This window comes from Pleurodeles waltl, chromosome 12, assembly GCF_031143425.1.
Source record: "Pleurodeles waltl isolate 20211129_DDA chromosome 12, aPleWal1.hap1.20221129, whole genome shotgun sequence".
NCBI classification, from domain to species: Eukaryota; Metazoa; Chordata; class Amphibia; order Caudata; family Salamandridae; genus Pleurodeles; species Pleurodeles waltl.
The window spans coordinates 287,202,702-287,223,676 of NC_090451.1; the positions used below are offsets into that span (position 1 = coordinate 287,202,702).

The following is a 20,975-nucleotide window of genomic DNA, read 5'->3' on the forward strand; positions in this document are numbered from 1 at the left end:
CCTGAGCCCAAACTATTATTCTTCCAAAGTTGACATGACAGCATCACACAGAGCAAACTGGCTTGACACCATTTTTACTCATTTCTTTCCAGATGTGGAACAAACGGATTTTGTATCCAATTGGCTTCCATGTTTAAGAGTTAAACGGAAATGACAGTGTTTCCCCTCCTATTTTTAGTAAGCCGAAAACACAATGGCATAGACTTATATGTACTTCTAAATTATTCACCTACTCAAGTGAGAGATTTACCTACACACTGGTCATTCCTGCTTCACTAAGATTAGGAAAGGGAGGGAGAAGAAAGGTTTGGTTAATCTTGACAAATTTAGTAGAACTATCCAGTTAAAAATCAATTTATAGCAAGTGCACAAAGAACTACATATCCACTTTATAGTAAAATTACTAAACAAAATAGTCTAAGTTCCAAAAATGCATTTAAAATCAACACAGAAGTACAGGGGAGTGGCATATTAAAAACAAAAAAAGACTCAGAAAGCCCAGAGTGAGATTTGCACATCACCATCTTGGTTTAATCAGCACCTAAGTAGAAAATTCACATAAAAGTACTACTGACTGGAATTCCACACAGGAATAATGACTTCTCGGTAGGTCTGTCACGTGCACCTGGGAGTAAGGAGAATGGCTTCCATCAAAAATTCAGCAAGATACAAATGGCCACGAAGTTGGTTTACTGTACACCCTTGTAATAAATTTCAGGAAGTGACAACCCAACTCAAGAACTAATCACAACCCTTGTCAGGGTGCATCCCAGATATACAGTATTAGGTTTTTTAGATTTGTACTGTGGTTTTCTACACAGGAGAGCTATGCCGGCTAAAGTGAAAATACCTTTTGGGTAGTCACTGTAAGGATGTTAATATTACACTTCTATATGTCCTACTCTTAAATACCATGCACCCTGCCATGTGGACTACCAGGCCTACATAGGAATGACTTAAACTACCACAATAAGGCTACAATAGAAGGCCTGGAGCCATGTTTTACACTGGCATTGTAGTGAATGGCACAATAGGCATTTAACGTACATGCCCCTGGTACATTTTGTACCATATACTTTGGACTTATAGGTAAGTAAATATACCAGTTAGGAATATGCCAAATCATCATTCTTAAAGAGGGAGCATAGACACTTTGCCACTGAATAGCATGGTTACCATTCACAGGGTTCTAACACCAGCAACGATACAGAGTCCAGCAAAAGGCAAAAAGTACAGGATGACCTCACAGAACAGGCAGATATCTATGATCTTTATGGCTTGCTAAAACCAAAAGAAAAGGTTCTGCATGTTTTTTTTACTTTTTTTGTAGAAATATTAGAACCTGTCCATAAACTGTGCTTTGTAGTATGGTTAGTAGTACTACAGTAGTACTGCTCACATACTACAGAATGTTATTACAAACCAATGTGGGGGGTCTATCCCTTTGCTGCTCAGATCTCTTCTATGCCCTGATGGTGGAGATCTCTGTACAGACACTTTTTGTAGTAAATGTAGTAGAAACAGAGGAGTAACCAGAAAATGGAAAATACTTACTACTAAATGGGAGTGATTTGGGTAGAGTTAAGGAGGGGTTTAGGAAGGGACAAACATTCCCCCAAAAAGACAAGACCATTGTTGTTCACAAACTGCATTTCTAAAGTTACTACAGCCAAAAAAGAGCCAAAACAGTAGAACATGTATTCCACTTCAGCCTTGGTGTAAATTCCAGCACCACATAAGGCCAGAGTAATATTGCAACACACGTCCATGTAAAACATCGGAGCCACCAAAAATACTATAGAAATATGTTGGAAAATATTTGTTGTTGTTTTTTGAGCATTCAGTAATTTTGTAAACATTTGAGTAAATCCTGTGTAATGTTCTTCCAAAGTATTTTTAAGATCTATTTTTTCCATTTAAAGATAATCCTATTGAATTTTATAACAAGGCTTACAATACCTGAAACACACCTGGTAATTCTAGGAGTGATTCCTCTGAATTCCACCACTCATCTACAAGTAAAGCATATTTCAAGACCAACTAATCACATCCAGGCAGATCTCATAAGAAGTTCACACACTGACCACTTTTCTGCCTTTAGAGTCCCTCTAGTGTGTTTGTGAATGTGTTTATTGCTTTGCCCTCATTTTGAGGAATAATTACATGAGGAGGTGAGATAGAGAGAGAGTTTACAGACAAAGTATCAACATCTTTGGGATGTCCAGAGAAGCAATTATCAGGTACTGCTTCTCATCAGAAATGATCCTAGACATTGGTACAGACTGGGAACAGGAGCATGATTCACCTGCAGCCCACTCCCAGGTTATCCCTACTTATGTCAAAATACTCACTGCATTCCATTTTTGGCCACGGAATCTTAGAGTCAACTGTGACAACAAAGGCATCTCACAGGAAAAACAGTTTTGATACTTGCAGCAGGTACTGAGATACATCACCAGAACTCTGCACCAGTGTATTGCCATGACAGTCACTAGTGGAAAGGCAAAGGCTAGCAAAGGAATTGTAGGCTTTTGGCCACTTCCCTCATGTGCTAGGTGCCATAGACTGTACCCACATGTCACTTCAGCCAACTGCACCCTAGAGCACACTTTTTCCATCACAGACCACTCCGGGGAGTACATCACCATGAAAACTGTGTGACACCAGGGGCTTCTTCACTGAGATGTATGCTGCCTTTCCTGGAAGCACACACAACAGCTACATCTTTCATCCAGTCCCACTTGCACATTGCTTAGTTGCTGGGGATTTTGCTGACGTGGTTTATTAGTACATAACACCAGTGAATGCAATTTCTGTACTGCACTCCCTTATGTAATCCCAGTGCTCTCTCTGTACACATTTGGCATGCAACCTGGGCACACTCTGTTCCTCAGTGCCCGGCAGATGATATAAAGCCTCTTGTGAAATTACATGATTTTACCACAGATGCACTGTTCATTTCCAACTATTGACTGATTCAAATTAAAACCACTATTCATTATTTTCTGACGGGGAAGATTCATTGGCATTTAACAACATTTCTCAGTGGGGCTACATATGGATCTGGGGATGGCATCTCAAACCTACTTCACCACAAAACACACACATTACCCTGGTGCACACTGCATGTATGAAGGCATCCTGTTTTACATTTAGAATAGATGCACCTTTTAAGATATTTCACATCTTTTTTGCAGGTGGTGCTGGAAATGCTCTCTTCCCATCTCATCACATCCTACAGATGTCTAACCACATTATCTCAAAAGGGGTAAAACCGGGTATACATACATACCTGAGCAATAACTCACACTTAATATCCTTAACTCTCAATTCGGATGTCTTTCACAAACATTTGGAGGGGGTGATGGATGTCCAAAATTGTTTTAGCTCGATGGACAGCATTACCATGTGCCAGGGTTTACATTTAGATCTTGATCCCAATGTACACCCACATCCAGGTACCGGTGTAAGGTACAGAACAGATGTCATGCTATATTGATACTGATCAACCAGTTAACTCATTTTCCTTCTTCAGCTGCTGCATTTAAATGGGTGGACAGTTTCATTTCAAAGTTGAATTGTGAACCACACCTTCCATATATACCATCTTGAGGCAACTCTGTTTAATTTACATAATGCCATCAATAACAATAGACATGCTACACTCTAGTTATAAAATAATTGGCACATCATTTAGAATATGAAAACCCTTTCTAATATACAATCTCTCCAAAGCACACGTTTTAGAATAGACATACTCAAAATCGTTCTTTAAAAACACAAATGATCTACGCAAACAATCTCAGTTGCAACTGTTTGGTTCCACCTAATTTTTTTGGGTTACTCTAATGGGACTCCTTCCTGCATGAGGAGGCTTCTACTTTGTATGCAGAGGTCTCCCTCCTGCATGCATGAGCGCCCCCCGTGGTTCATAAAGACAGTCAGAAGAATACTAAGAATAACTTTAAGGTCATCCATTACATTTATGCAGACTTCACCCCCTAAACTGAGAGGTCCAGACCTGTAGGTCCACAGTTTGGAGTAACTTTACACTTGAAAATGGTGAATAGTTAAAAGTAGTAAAGTTGCTACAAAGAGTAGGAGTAAATATAGTTCACCTTTGTGAATAGGCCTAATTGTCTCTAACGGATGTTTTCAGATTGAAAGATGTCATTTGTGAGCCACAGGCTTTTACACGTTCATAATGAAGTACATTTGGCTTCTAATAAAAGACTTCCATTCCTTGCGGCCACACTGCACCTAAACATCTGTTTGCCCACTTTGCACCCCTCTATAGTATGTGCTGAAGCTTGATAGCTAATTTGTTTACGTAAATAGCCTTGCAAGCAAAACTCTGAAATGACATGCCCTATATGATTTTGTATAGAGTTTATTCTTTTGAATGCAGGGCTTTTTACCACAAACCCAAAACATATGGTTTGATATACAAATTCAAAACGTTTCTGTTTACTACACTACTGAGGTCTCTGTTCTTTTCACAAACCGATTGAGAACATAATTAGCATAAATGGGCATGTGTAGTGCAGTGCAAGGCATGGTATTGCTCTGTTAAAGGATACAATTTTCATCTCCATCTGTGTTTTTTGGAGGGCCAGGCATGTTCAGAAGAACTAGTCTGGCATCATGTGACTTGTTAACAATAACTTCATTAAGCTTTACGGCTGTGTGCATCCTTCGGACATTGGACTGGTTTCTGTAAAAGAATACATATAACTGAAGTTTTACAAAGACCTTCCCATTATTTAATTACCATCTAGTGTATTTATACTAGAAAATATTATTCAATTCTTGGCCTCTAAAGTCTACCACAGCTATAACAAAATTGGCAGCTGCATACAATGCTCCAACAAACTCAACTGAAATGCAGGACTGGAAGGTTTTCAGTGCAATAACATTTCCAAAGTAAATGTTTAAAGGTACAACCAGCAAAATAAGTTCAAATGAAAAGTGAAGGCTAGATTAAACTAAAAAAAAAATGCATAGACAATATTATCTTCAAACACGAGAAAACACTTGAATACTCCAGAAAGTGATTTTCAGATGTGGCTGGCTTTCTTTCAATGTAAGCTGAAGTGCTTCACACCCATCGAGATCCAAAAATGACAGCTAGTTTGACAAAGGTGTTTTGTGATTACTGTTTCATCTCTTATTTGGAACAAACTCCATCAAATTTGTCAGTTTAGGCTAGGATTATCTACTGTTCAGTAGTGCCACACACAGATGACTCTTTGCCAATGAATAAGGGCCTGATTACAACTTTGGAGGAGGTGTCAATCCATCCCAAATGTGACAGATATACCACCAGACGTATTACGAGTTCCATAGGATATAATGGACTCGTAATACGGCTGGTGGTATATCTGTCACTTTACTGTCACTTTTGGGACGGATTAACACCCCCTCCAAAGTTGTAATCAGGCCCTAAGTGTCTAGATGTTGTGAAAACATCCCACATCAGGTTTTTGTAGTTGTGGGTTTGCACCGATAGTTGTTTCACACCGATTAACCACTAAATTAGCTGAGCACAAAGTTCCATGCTCTTGCTAATCATAGTTACATATAGTAAGATGGCTCAGTTAAAAACCAGAAGCATCTTGTTCCGATTTGGCCTGGGCATTGCTGAGTTTCTCACACAGAAATGTTTCTCCAAGCCACTAAATCACAGATGCTCTTTGCAATGCCAAAAATATGAGCAGTTACTGACAAGCAGAGACACAACTGAACGTTCAAGGCTTGAAGACAGAATGCCTGTGACCCAATCATCGAGAATATACTCCTGAACACAATCAGGGTGGAAGAGGACTATCTCAAGTTTCATGTGTAAAAGAAATACGCGGCTTCATAAAGTCTTTCAGTCACCTTCTGAATGGTTATGATACTGTGCTTGCAGAAACCACCTCATGGTAATCTTCTCTGAGGTTACACCAACCGCTTGCACAGCACATTGAACAAGTTACTTACCTTCTGTTATGCTCTTTCTGATAGGGACTATCTAACTACAGGTTTCTTACCTTTTAAATACTTCACAGGCATCAGACTGGATCCAGAAGTTTTGAGCAGTACCTCTGTGTGCCGGTCGATGGAGTCATGCGGCACTGCACTTACTGCATTCCTGAAAAGAACATGAAGGGACTATATAGGTGCTAGTCCCACACAATTATGTGAATTGCTTTCAAGGTTGTCTGCGCACCCACTCAAAGCCCCAACAGTAAACTGGTTTTGACCAGTTTGCAGATTCCTAGGCTTGGGATCTTATAAATGGGTTGTATTACCAAAAGTAGGTAACATACTCTTCTCATAGGAAATTCTAATCATAAATTCTTCACCTTCTGACTATACACCAGGGCAGTAGGAGGTTATTCTGTGAATGGTCTCAAACCAATAAGTCCTGGAGGACCTTGCATGTGAAATACCTCTCTTAGCGAACATGGCTGTCCAGACAGTAGTGCTTCATGAACATATGGAGCGAGGGGTACTGTTGAGACTAAAGGGAAGCAGGCAAACTGAAAAGGTTTTTTGCCCCGCCATGAACAGCAGGTACCACTGATGGGCTGGCATGACCAGTATATGGGGATAGACATCCTGCAGGTCTAATGCACCATCCAGTCATCAGGGTCCAGAGAAGCCAAGACCTGGGTCGGTGTGAGTATATTGAATTTCTCCTTCCAGGGGAAACATGTTGAGAAGGTGCACGTCTAAAACAGGTCAAAGAGCTCTGCCCTCCCTGAGCACCAAAAAGTAGCAGGAATAACAACCACAACCTACTTCTAGCACTTGAACCATCTCTATAGCCCTTTTTACCAAAAGGGCTTGCACTTCCTGCCATAAATCAAACAGATGGTCCTCTGCCAGCCGCTCTGGGGGTGGTGGAAGGTGCAGCAGGGTGGCACCTGGCCAACGTAATGGTCTGTCAACCCAGAAAGAATTGTCAGATTCTGACTGCAATTGGGTGGCTGTGCTCCACTAAGGCAAAATAAACAGATGATGAACAGAATTCTGAACACATCAAACATTCACCCTAGTCACAGATCTGGGTTAAATACATTGCTGTTTTGCACACCATGCCATTCCAGTTTGGGCCCAGCCATATGTAAATCAGTCTTGACCCTGCGCCCCCTGAGAGATGTCCTGGCTGAAATGCCAGGCCAGGTCCTTCCTGGACTGGAAACAAGCACCCTGGGTACAGTTTTGGGTGTATCATCCCTCACTTAAGGCGACAAATTGGGGTGGGATAGTGAGCAAAGAAATGATGGCTTAAACACAGATGACTGGGGTGAATGTCTGATTTGTTTTGCATTCAATCCATCATCTGTTCTTTTTGCTTTTGATGCCCTAAGTGGGAAAGGTATGCCGAGATGTGGGTCCCGTGCTCACTGTGCCACTGGATTCAAGCTACCCTGCTTGAAAATGGGTGATAGCCTGAAACTGGTCCCAGGATGCACAGTGTCTCACTGAGGGGCATGAGGGGCATGAAGGGCTCATTAGATGTTTGCCTTGGCTGGAGCACCTCAGTTGGAACATTGATTTTGACCTATAAAATGTAAAGCTGAAGGTCAAGAACCTAGGCGTAAGAAGTGCTATCCTCTGTGGCTGAATCAGGAGGTAACAGGAGTCCCCAACTCAGGGTAAGTATCAAGGCAACTGGCTGCTCGAAAGTCAGCATATCAATTGTCCTTGTAATATGGTTGCCCACTTGCTTCACCAGCATTGTAGTCATTGTCCGAATCCATGCCAAATAAGTAATGTAATTGATGTGTCCTTCCTTGTGGAGGTGGCTAATCAAGTAGGGGAGATAGTGCCTTGTTGGAAGCTGAGCGCAGCCTCGGTCAAGGTCGTAGTGGGGTTGACTCAAAGTCAAAGCACTCTGGGGTTGATGGAGTTGGCATCGGCATTGAGGCTCCCGGAACAAACATGGAGTGTGGCACTGGAGATGGAGTCGGAACGGGAGCTGGAGGAGATCCAGTGGTGGATTTGGAGGGTCCAAGTGGTGCAGAGGGCAAATCCACGTGTAGTACCGTGGATGGAGGGGCTTTTGTCTTATTTGGGCCTGAAGGCATGCCAGAGGGAGTAAGTAAGTATTTAAAGAGTTGGAGCCTGGCCTTGCAGAACTCTTCAATCTGCCTCAGTGTAGGGCATTGGAGTATTATGTAGTGAGGCTGGGTCACTGTGCAATACTCTCACAATACTCCAAACTGGATCCTTTGGATTCACCCTAATAAATCCCTAGCTCAGTCCTGGTAGTGTGACAAAGAGCAGTTAGGCTTTACTAGAGGAACATGTGTTAGCATTTCAGAGTACCAACATGGACAATAAGTAAATGACACTACTCGAAAGAAATCAGACACCAATTCATAAAAGCATAGCAACTTCTTATCTTAATTAAGACACCAAATACAAGTCACTCAGATATATATTTCAGGAGTTATGGATTTTATTTTGAAAAATAAATCAGTACTTTACAAAGCTGTCAAAATTTACCATTGCAGTTCAAGGAGAAAATCACTAATAATATGTCACTTGCAGACTGAGCTCCGTTGAATGCACTGGACGTTAAGGTGATGTGGGTCTCAACACCAAGCTTCAACAGTCAGACTAATTTTACCTGGCTTGTGAGACCCAGTGATTGGTGTTGTGGCTGTCTCTGGGGCTGAATGTGGGAGCCACATGTGCTGAAAATTACAAAAGTGACTATCACTCACTTGCAGGTCGAGTTTGGGGGAGCCCACTGGAGGTTAAGCTAGTATGGGCTCCTGGACCCAGATTCATCAGGCAGAACAACTCTTCCTATGTTGGGTGGCTCGGGTGCAGCGGTGTGATTGGCTATCCTTGATGTAGAATGGTAGCAGGAGTGCTGGTTTCACCACTGAGACAGTGCTGGAGAAGAAACAGATGCAAAAGCTTGACAATAGAGCCACTCAAGTTGTTGGTTCAAGTTGCAGTAGTATTCCCTCAAGAGCAGCATCGAACAAAGGGGTCAGTAGCCAGACTGGCCACAAACAAAACGTGGCAGCAGCAAACACTGTGCTTGGCAATTTCAATGTCCTGTAGTCCAGGGGAAAACGGTAGTCACCTGAAACTTGCTAGGAGATCAGAAGACACTAGACCATTTACTTTTGGGTGATCTTTCAGCGGGCCTGATGGACAGTAAATGGAAGTTCTGATGATGCCTATATGTTGCAGAGGGGTTCTCTTTCCTTTTGGAAAAAGTCTCTGATACAAGATGAGTTGTCGTCATGCACATGCAGGATGGCTACCAGAGGTGCAGTGTTTCACACCCTTTTCTTTGTGGAGTCCTCGAGTTGCAGGAATAGGTCTTCTTTGTCCTTGCAGGCTGTCAACCAGGGAACAAGAAAGGCTGGGGCACCCAGGTGGATAACCTCTGACGTAGCCACCCGGGTGCATGTCACATTAAATATGGCTTTGTGTTCAAGTCAGGTTCAATAAGGTAAATTGTATGATACCAAACATAACATATTTCAGTGGGACCATAATGGAGTTGGCATTCTCGATGTGCCGAGTTGCCAGTTTGTGTTGTTCTAGGGCCCACTGACCACTTATAGTAGTCTTTAATTGAAAAGGCTACTATCAGGACTTATATGCTTGCACTTATATTTCCACACTTTTAATCCAATGCATCCTGCCTCCTGGTGCCAGGAGGCCTTCTTTTGGGGTGACTGGCATATATTAAAAGCAGTGCCTTGACCGTGCCTCACATGGTGGGGGCAAAGCCAAGTTTGAGCAGTTTACACTGCTCCTGCAGTCTGCAAAGGCAGGCCTGCTATCCTCTGTTTACTTAGGCCATTCAGATTGGCACAATCAGTGCTTCAGGCCCCGATGACTCTTAACACTTATGCCCTGAGTACTACTGGTACCATAAACTAGAGACTTAAAAGGGGGTTAAAGTCCTTGCCAATTAGGAATATCAATTTATACATATCAAATTTAGGGAGAGGGCACTTGCCCTGGAGCCTGGTTAGCAGGCTACAGTGCACTGTCAAAGTCAAAGAACAGCAGCTAGTAGTCCAAATGGGGGTAAAAAGTGGGGGGAAACCTGCAAAAAGCCTGTTTTCCTACACTCAGTATTACAGATGGCCAAGAAACTTGGGATGGGCTCTGATGTTGATGGATTTTTTTTTCAACTTACTCAAAGACTTAGGGCCTGACAACGAATGACCTCAGTAACGGCTCCTGCAACTTCTGGACCGGAACTGAGACCGGGACTGCCATTTCAACTTGGCCCAGTCTTGTCACTCAGTCTTCCCATGCTTGGCGATAGTTTCACTTTGTGGTCTTGTTTGCTTTTTTCTTTCATCAGTGCGCCATCCCTGCAGGCATTAGAGTCTACAGCCCAGGCACCATCGGCAAATTTAATGCGGATCAGTCACAGATTGTTGTTTGTGCAAGTCCTTATAGGGTTTAATACCTGTCATTTTGGGAGGTGACATTTCCCTTGCACACTGTAAGAGTTTGGATAACATGCTGTTTCATAGAGAGACAAGAGGTAGCTCCCTATCCTGATGGAATGCAAAGAAAGGAGCTGATGTCAGTGTGCGAGAGAGGCACCTATGTAGGCCCAGAGCGTCATTTCTGGAGCAGAACGGCGTAGGTGTGGAGACGCACTGTGCGGCTTACTGGTACACAGAGGTACTGTTCTATTGTTTCTACATCTAGTCTGACGCTTGAGGAATATTAAAAAAGGAAAGGAATCTGCAGGTAGAAGCCCCTATCGGAAACATGCTGTATAGCAGCAAAATGACCAATTATGAAATAACTTCAAGTCTCACTGTGCTTATGGTATTGAGCCAAACACTTTTTTAATGGGTCAATCAAACATCCTATTGAGGAGAGATACCTGTTGTATTGCATTTAGAGTTTATTTCTGCTACAATGTAGCACTTGATAGAGCTCTTACACTGGAGCCACCAACATAATATTTGTTTTAAACTCAAAAACCTGATGTGAATTGTTTTTCTGTCGACTGGATCAGAATTTGAATATTACATATAACTGTAAATTGGCCCAGTACATCAATGTGATGTGCAAATTTTTTAGAATTATACATAATGTTACATATTTTCTTACCAGGTGAGAAAAGTCTTGCCATGTGGATAAACAGTGCCACACAAAAAGACTACACACTAACATCATTGTCACTGTACTTGCCCCACAACAACTGAAGATGGCACACTTGTTTTTAGTCGTTTGAGTGCACAAAAGACGTACCTAAAGACTAATAATCAACGCAAAATAAAAGTTGTGTGACTCTAGTTTAAGCCTATCAAGAAACTAAGCTGTTTTCAGATAGTTTCAGATTGTATGAGTTATTAGTTTGCACAGGGTTTCTCTTCCTTTTTAAATTTTTAATAGTTTTATGAATTTTTGTCTATTAGGAATCATGCATTCAATATGGGCGTATTAATTGGCAGGTTCACAGCGGTCACTTCCACATTACATAACGGACTATAACATGATAGATCTAAATGTTATATTGATTATTGCACAGTAGCTATCACATACCACACATTGTATTAGTAAAGCTTGCAATGCAGACATTAAAGAAACACATTGTTTTCTATTTCCACCCTGGAAACGGTCAGATTATTTACTCCAGCCAAGGGCTTAAAACCCAGTATGGGAAGGGGCTTAGGTCACCCTCAGATGATTCGTTGGGGGTATGGTGTAAAGGATATCTCCGGAGGGAAAGAAAATTCGCCCCAGAGGGAAAAAAAGTATAGGTTTGCACAGGAGACCCCATTTTGCAGGGAATGGGATCCCAAAGGGACTATTGCATGAAGTTCCCATAAATCTGATTGGAAACCTGTGCCTGACGAAGCCTTGTAAGTGAATTTCTGGCCATTGTTGCGAATTCCAGAAAGTATCAATTCTGCACTGAAATATAGGTGTACATCTATGAGTGTAACTTTATTACTTTCACTATGAGTTGAGCCAGTTAGGTATAAAGCTAAAGAACTGATCATGACCTCGGGTGGTAACTCTCAGACCCTGCAGAAACAGTAATTTGTGTAGGGATCAGAACACCGCTTGTCATAATCGGGTATATTTACTGCATCCAGGATATAGGCCACCTAGGGGTCATGGTATTTATGGATGTAATAACTACCCTAACCCCGCCCCCCTCCAGTTTCTTACAACTCCCTACTATGCCCTAGTACTGTGTCCCTTATTAGGAAAATGTAGATTTTGCGTTTAAGGTAGTTAATGTACAAAAAGCAATTCAATCAATAAGAACACTTACAGGATTTTCCATTCTCTGATAGCATGATCAAAAAAGGGGAAAAAAAAGATTAACCATGTGGCTCTAAAGAAGCACTATTCAGTGAATCAACAACTACACAAGCCTGTTGTGCTTTTGAACCACTATAGAGCAATGATACATGGGCTGCTGACCCAAATTGCGTTTCCCAGAAATCATTGTTATGTAGCATAATAAGTGCAAGCTCAAAGTACGATAGAGTGGCAGCCAAGGAGACTTTCCGAATATTAAATGGTGAAGTGTCTACACAGGTTTGACATGCAAATTAATCACTGTACAGCACACAATAATGTAAACAAGTGTTTTGTGGACCCAGAATCCAGGTGATACTTAATAACCTTGTAATGCACATTCTGAATATTGTTCACAGATGTCAACCAAACACCAACGTTAAAGGACACGCAATAAAGTCCTTGGATTTGGCCCCATTAAGACTGCTGTCCACCCAGTCTTCTGAGCTACTGATTTTGGGGGTATCAAAAACTCTGTGGGGCCGAGTTAAGGCAGGGAGAATTGTTGGTGGAACCCCAAGGCTACCATGCAATGATAAATTACCAATGGAATGGGTAAATCCCGGCTAGATTCCCCAGTAATTCCTTACTTTGCCCCAGACTTTCACATCGAGATTTAGACTGAGGCCAAGATGAAATAAAGAGATAGGAGTTGTTCCTCCAATTTACAAACTGCAATGGTGCAGCCCTATCGCAATTAAAAGGCAACTCATTGCAATGGTGTGAATAGGTTTTCGATCGTTTCGTGCCAGGAGGCATCGCCGTTTTGGAATTTAGGACAAGTGAAAAGGTGCCATTTGAACGTGGTAGATGAAGAAAATTTGTATTTTTGAACAAGAGCAATTCACAATCTTAAGCAGTAATATACATTCTCACTCCAGAAACAAAGGCACAAAGGTAAGCTGTACAGTTAGTACAAGCCCACTGATGGGGGGGGGGGCTGAAACTAGACAGCAATAGAATACGGTGGATTACATTTTAGGATAACAGTGACATTTAGGCATGTGTGGGCAGCATCTGCCATGGCATTAATCATTCCTCAGATGCTTCATTATATAAAAGATAAACCTTTGATCAAGATTATCAAACCTATTCCTTTTCCATGTTTATGGAGCTAAGCAAATGTTCACCATTAAGTCTTTACTATAGCAAAGACTTAAAATCAAACACACTTTGAAACACCCATGAGACACATGAGCAAAAACAGCCTACATAGTCATTATTTCTTTTAGAACACCTGAGAGACAAGTATTTTGATATTTTCACCATCAATAAAAAGTGATCTGAAAACAAGTCGGTTAGAGAGAACATTTTAACTTACAATACTTCTTAGCATGTTTTTGAAACCATACTTGCCTTTCCTGTGAGATGCTCTAGGATGGCTATCTAAAGAACACTTGATTAACGCATGCTGTATCTAGAAAACTGGTCTGGAAAGAGCCCACTATTTCTAGAGGTGACTATCAACTCTGCAAGGTCAGGTTTGGAGTAGGAAAAGCAATATAAAAAGCCCATATTCTTTTGTTTGTTTAACCATATGTATTGCTTTTTTTATTTTTTATATAAATCGACAATGTGTCAGTTTGGGTGTATCCAGTAAAAAAAATCTGTTTGAAGCAAGTAAGACACTCTCACAATGCTACTGCATGCTGGTGTCAGATGCTGTTAGCTCAAAATCACCTTCAGCAAGTTGTAGTGGTGGCCAATAAATATACTGCACATTATAGGGATACAAAGTGCCTCATTTCTACTGACCAAACTTAACTATGACCCTTACCTATGTGTGAGGCCATAGATATAGATTTGATAAAAAAATTCAAACCATGTTTATTTATTCCACAGCAAACATTTGCACTAAAATTGTACTTACGGCTTGATACTTATAAGTTCTCTGAAATTTTCTAACGCATTGTTCCTCCCTCGCTTTTCTGTGTCTAATTTTTCTTTTGTCCAGGTCATTTGAATTGGTTCAGCCACAGTATCCACTTCTTCTTCCTCATCAGAATACAGACTTTCCAAACGGATTATTGAATTTCTATCCTTGACCAATTGTGCCTACGGAAGTTCAGAATTAAAAGAAAGTGATTTCCTGGTTCAATGTTTCCTTTATATAACAAACATTATTTATGTGGCAGTTTGTGTGTTACAACGTTTCAAAACATAAATACCTACAAAATAAAGTAGAACAAGCAATAGAATATCAGTTCATTTGTAAAACATGGATATCTTTAGCAGTTCACCTAAAAGCAGAACAAAGTTTGAAGTAACTAATGTCCAAACAGAGGAGTCAGCAGAGAATGGGATTTGGGCGAAAGATTTTGGTTTGGGTAGCACCGCTTTACAGAGAACTGTACATGTTCAAAACTCAAGTGGAGTTGAAATGACTTGTTTGAACAATAAACACTATAAAGGATTCTTTGGAGTGCGGTGAATAATTATTTTGCATATATATATATATATATTTAGCAATCAACAGTTGCTCCTCCTGAAATAAGTACCTGTGGGGGGTGGCGCATCTACGCCAGCGGAGCAATCTGGCAATTAATTCCACTGTCAGGACAAACAATAAATGATGCGCTCTCAAGCTGATGCAGTCATAGCGTTTATTACTCGCATAACGCTTTTCCCCACAAAAACGGGCTTCTGAACATGCATGGCTTGTGACGCCATAAAGTAGTGCAGATGGTTTATATGCCTGCTGCACAGGATATACATGTATTTAGCTGAGTGGATTAGTAAAGCCAGGCATTGTCTGCACTTTAAAACAAATGAAATGTATGTGGAGGGGGCTATGGAGATCTGAAGGGCACTTTTGCTTGGTGGTACAGAGGGAATTAGAAGAGGAGGTCATGGGAGGCAGATCACCAAAAATGACTGTCGCACTGGATGCCACCAGCACTAAAGGTTTTGATCATGGGTATGTGGTAAGGTGAAGTAATAGTGTGTCTTTTTTTTATTTTCAGTGTCTTTGAAGAATCTGTTGAATCAGAGAAGAAGTGAAGGTAAGATGACGACATTCATTATTGGACACATCACAAACACCCACAAGCAATTTTGTGACTCTCTGCCTTCTACGTAGGCTAGTACTTTAGAGGGACAGTTTAGCCAGTAGCAGAGATGTGTCTCGTTGGATGACTGCTGCTAAAGCCCTAACCCAGGTTATGGAGGATAGCTCTGAGTGAGGATCAGAGGCAGAGAGAGCATCTGAGGGAGAGGACAATCGGGCAGAATCTGGGAGTGAGGCAGAGTCCTATCCAACGACACATCTGAGGGAGACAATGACAACAGCTGTCTCTTTGCAAGCACAGTCTGTACAGCAGGGCAACAGGGAGTTAGCCAAACCCAGAGAGCAGGTGCGTGTGGCCGGAAGCACAGTCAGAGTGCTCTTTTGGCAGCACCCCAATTTAGTTCAGCCCCAAATTCCACCTTTTACTGGTGATGCTGGATGTAAAGTCGATATAGCCAACTTTTTGCCCGTCGACTACGTCCATCTATTTTTGGATGTTGACTTCCTTCAGGAAATTGTGCAGCAAACAAATTTGCATGCAGACCAATTTCTGAGGGAGCATGGAGGCACTCTAGGGCCCCATTCTAGGGCACGCCAGTGGAATCCCACTTCACTGGTGGAGCTGAAGATATTTTTCGGCCTTACGCTCAAAATGGGGTTAGTGCAATAATCCACCTTGCAGACCTATTGGACGACTCGCACTTTTTGGGTAACCCCCCATCTTCGCACTATAGATGAGCAGAGATTGTTTTTTGCTACTGCAGCACATGCTGCATTTCAATGACAATTCTGTTGCATTGCCCCAGGACCATCCAGACCATGACAGGTTGTTCAAAATTCGGCCTGTCGTGGTACATTGGTCTGCCAGGTGTCCAGAGATCTATACTCCTGGAAAGAATTTAGCAGTCAATGAGTCCTTGATCCTATACAAAGGACGGCTGCTTTTCAGACAGTACATTGCGAGCAAACGAGCTCGCTATGGCATAAAGCTGTACATGCTGTGTGAGAGCTCTTCTGGCTATGTGTACAGCTTGAGAGAGTATACAGGGAAGAACTCTACCCTAAACCCTGTTGGTTGCCCTCCCACTTTAGGGGTCACTGGTAAGATTGTATAGGAACTTGTCCAGTCACTTCTTCACAAAGGTTATAACCATTATGTGGACAATTTCTATACAGGAATAGAAGTGTTCAGTGAGCTCTACAAAGCTGGCACTGTGGCCTGCAGTACAGTTCGTTGTAACCGCAAAGGATTCCCGCAGGAGCTTGTTTACAAGAAGCTCCAGAAATCCCAGAGTACTGCATTGCGTTCCAACGAACTGCTCGCAGTCAAGTTCTTGGATAGGCGTGATGTATACGTGCTCACTACAATTCATGATGAAAGCACTTTCCCCATCACGGTTCGGGGTCAGATGGCCGAAGTCCACAAGCCCATCTGTATATTGGATAACAATAAGTACATGGGCGGAGAGGACAAAAACGACCAGGTTGTTCAACCACACAATGCGTGTCATAAACCTCGCACTTGGTGCAAGAAACTGTTTACCTACCTGATCCAGACGGCAACATACAATGCATATTTGTTTACCATCAGACAACCACAGGAAGACTCATGACTTACCTTGATTTCCAGTTGCCTGTAATTGAAATGTTGGTGAATGAGTCCCACAGGATATTTGTTTGACTTTTTACTTTAGAGAACTTAGGATTTCTTCACCAGCATGTCTGCCTTAGTTTCAATTGTAGATATGCTCACTCATTTTGAGGAATAGGCCTCCCAAGGCATCCTTGGACACCCCCAACTTGCATCCACAAACTAATGTAGGTTCACTTGGCAATTATACAGGATTAGTCAGGACTCTGGCCCAATTTTGGCCCAAAATTACAACTGGAAAATCACGACGCAAAACCCTCAATGGTCAAAGTAAACTATTTTATCCTAAAACAACCTTATGTATTTATTGCAATGTGAAATTAATTAAACAAATAAAAAAAATTATTAGTTAGGCTACTGAGGGGGTGGGATAGACCGTATCATGTATAACTATATTTGTTAATTTCTGTAGTGGATTGGGTATAGTTTCAATATTTCATTGCCAATTGATTTGTCCCGAGGCCTCTAGTTTTATTTTATTTTTTTAAACAGAGGAAGGGTGAAGTTTGATTTGAATGTAAAAAAATAAAAATTTAAAATAATATTTTGTACAGCTGAGGATAACGGGGTTATATAGGCATGTTAGGCCATACCTTAAAACTGCTGGGTGTAACTTTAGGTGATGAGTATTTTCAAATTTGTCTTCCAGATCAATAAACTGGTCTACATCACCTTAAAAAGAAGGATCTAAAGGTATGCACTGGAGGACTGATTTAGAATACTTTAAGGAGTACTCAACATGCCCAAATGTGAAAGGAAACAATGGACTAGATAATGGTGTAAGTTAAGCATTTATTACTTTTTTGTACTTGAAGTTAAACATATTGTTGTAAAATTGACACATTTTGTTGCTTTAAACCTTTTCACCAAGGTAAGCATATTTTTAATTTGAGGGATGATCTGGTGAAAGGAAGAACTGCCCATGGCTAGACAACACAGGGCAAGCTGAGATTATAAACTTAAGAACTCCCAAAATAGGCAGTAATTTAAATATAATGTAGAATCCTAACAATGAGGTAGTAATCCCCTTGACAGTTTACTTAAAATACATCAAAGTTTTTTAAAGGGTTTCAAATTATAAGAATCATTTTAGGGAAGAAGTTAATTATTTCCTAAAGTCACTACGTGGTCAATGATTTATGAAATGATGTATTATTTTGTATAGCGCCCTAATCACCCAAAAGGGTGCCCAAGTGATTAGGCAGGTGTACAGGTCCGTGGTCCCCAAGGTGCTTACATAAAGAGCCAGGTCTTCAGCTTCTTGTGGAACTTAACACACGAGGAGAAGGCTTTGCTGTGTTGAAGAGGTTTGGGGGATTAATTTTATTTCTGGGGTACGATGTGGGGGAATGGGCGACCTGCTTCTATGGATGTAGGGAGTGTGTGAGACAGAGGCATAGCGTAGGGGTCGGGTGGGTTGGTGAAAGTGTAACGAGGCTAATCAGGTATTCTGGTCCTGCGTTGTTTAGGACTTTGTATGAGAGCATGAGAAATTTGAACTGGCTGTGCTTGTGAAGTGGGAGCCAGTGAAGCTTCCTGAGGTGCGGCATGATGTTGGTGTGGCATGGGAGGTCGAGTATGAGTCATGCTACGGTGTTTTGGATAGTCAGTTATAAAATTACACAAAATGAAAGAGCATTTACTTCCAATATTGATTCATATTTTACAAGCATCGAAGTATGCTAAATCACCTTATATATTGGGTCCTCTACTCCTATGCAAAGAAGTAATATATACTAAAAATGGATCATGAGTGTAACATCAGAACAATCAAGGTATGAACAATTTTCAAAAATGAATAATTTTCGTACATTTCCATAACCTAAGAATTCACCTGCATAGCACTGCACCTATATAGGACTTCCTATAACCACTAAAGCTAAAACCTTTTAAAATTAAAATACGAATTCACTGTTAGTGCTATTTAATAATGACGGTAATATATACATTACCTTTTAACTTCCCATTGTTTATGTATGAAACATTTATGAAGATCTGCATTATACTTTGTTAATTATTCATATCAGTTGGACACTATGTGGTGATAACTGAGCTTTCTACATATGCATTGATAGTATCCCATTCACTTTTTTTTTTTTAACAGTTTTATGGATTACACCACCTTTATATAAAAATGCAAACTATGGCTTATATTGTTGCTCGGCACTGGATTTGAGCAGGTGACTGAATGTGGTTTTTTTGGGTGTCTATGACTTATTTTTGTTCATCAGACTTAATGGAAGAGAGGGATAGAGTGTAGATGGATTAAGAAGCAGCAAAAGAAAGAAAAAACAGTGACAATGTGATAAAGCCAGGATAGAAAATGATCTACAAGAGAGAGATAAAAACTCAAGAACCACAGGGTAGTGGACGAAAGGGGCATGAGCAGGAATTAGAACTGGGCAGCCTTGGTATTCTGTAACCATGACACTCAGAAGCACTGGCACCATGCTGTGAAGAAAACATAGGGTGACTGCATTTTTTTAAAAACATTGTAGGAAATTAGGCTATGATGTGTTGCCTGTGAGGCAATAGTCTTTACCGGGGGACAAGCAACCCATTGCAGCACTCTACATGCTCATGGTAGAAAGGCAGAGCAGTCCAAGGCCTTCTTAGGGGAGGCAGTGTGGGCTAAATAATCACTATTCACTGGAACACAATAATAACACTCAAAAATGTTTGTCAATTCAGTGCTTTTTCATTAGAAAAAGGAGAAGTACATTTATTACACATATGCTACTAAATACAATGCAATGCAATAATTTACACATATGTACATTGGCAGATGGAAAATACCATATATGACTTTGTGCAATTACCTGCAACCCCCTATAGAGGTCACACAAACATAGCAAGTGAGTCTATTGGTTTTGTCAGTTTAAGAGCAATTAATCACATATGAAAATCATTGTGTACTTAAATGCAATTATCAAAAATGAATGCACTTAACAATACTGATGAAATATCTATTGTGAGCAGAAATCATTGACATCATTATGGTGAAACAACAAAGCATTTAGAATGAGTAAAACTGTATCTGTGCACTTTTAATCCACTTTTCGTCACTAAGCTACACTTGAAGCAGATCTTATGGGGCATCACATTGTAATGATACTGCATTGCAAGACCATACTTAGCTGTTAGAGGGCACTTCAATGCTTGTATTCCTTTAACCACCTTTAGGACTTTAAGGTCATAATGAATGTAACCAGACATAAAGCCCCTAGAGGGGACAGCATTCCCAGCTGTAGAGCAAAAGCTCCAGCCTTGGGAGTGCCTAAAAATAGAGGATGATCCTGGGGCGGTGAATGTTTTAGAGTCCCCCACAACTTGGGGGGGGGGGCTCCTAAAATCCTTTGTGGGCATATTGTAGGTGATGACCTCGTTGTCCTGTGGCCCCCACAAAGGGAGAAACAGCCAAAATGAGGGGAAAACAGTCCAAAAGAGGCCGGCCCCAAGAGCATTATGGGGTGCTCCACATGAGTACAGAGAATATAGAACTATCACCTCTCCCACGGAGTCGGGTGAGCCGTGATGCTTTTTCTTTTGTTGTTTTTTATCTGCAGTCTTGAGCTGTCCCTTATCTCGTGGTGCCAGGTCCCTCCCGGGCATGCGGCGTGCAGAGTTCACTACATTGGGGGACAGCTCAGGGAGTCCACCCCCGGCTGTCCCCGCCAGCTCTCTGAACTGGCAGCACTACAGTGTGCTTCTGCAGTAGCAATCACCACTCTTCTGACCTGCCCACTCCTACGGCCAGGTGTGTATAGCTGTGGCTGGCAGTCCCCTCCCCCGGTTACTGGCACAGGGAACAGGATGGCGACCATGCAGGGGGTAGTACAGAGGCGCTCTCCCTGTCTTCTTTGATCAGGGTTCTAGGGATGGGGTCCTGGCCCCTATGTCTCCTTAAATGGGGGAGTACACGGTCCTTCCTCTCATGAATGACTTCTCAATGGCCTCAGGTGGGGTCCTGGGCCCCTCCCGCTCTAGCAGAAAAAGTGAGATGGCACATTT

The 20,975-nt window shown here is 41.5% G+C and overlaps 1 protein-coding gene across 2 annotated transcripts in view; it reads right to left on the reverse strand.

The window, feature by feature from the left end:
• The window catches only part of SLC12A4 (solute carrier family 12 member 4), a 425,396-nt gene that overhangs the window by 2,770 nt on the left and 401,651 nt on the right, over positions 1-20,975 (reverse strand). For both annotated transcript variants that reach the window (XM_069216265.1, XM_069216266.1), the window contains exons 22-23: positions 14,177-14,361; positions 4,581-4,714 (exon numbers count right to left, since the gene is read on the reverse strand). In XM_069216265.1, the coding sequence (XP_069072366.1) occupies positions 4,581-4,714; positions 14,177-14,361 (319 nt within the window). The remainder of the gene's footprint in view (positions 1-4,580; positions 4,715-14,176; positions 14,362-20,975) is intronic.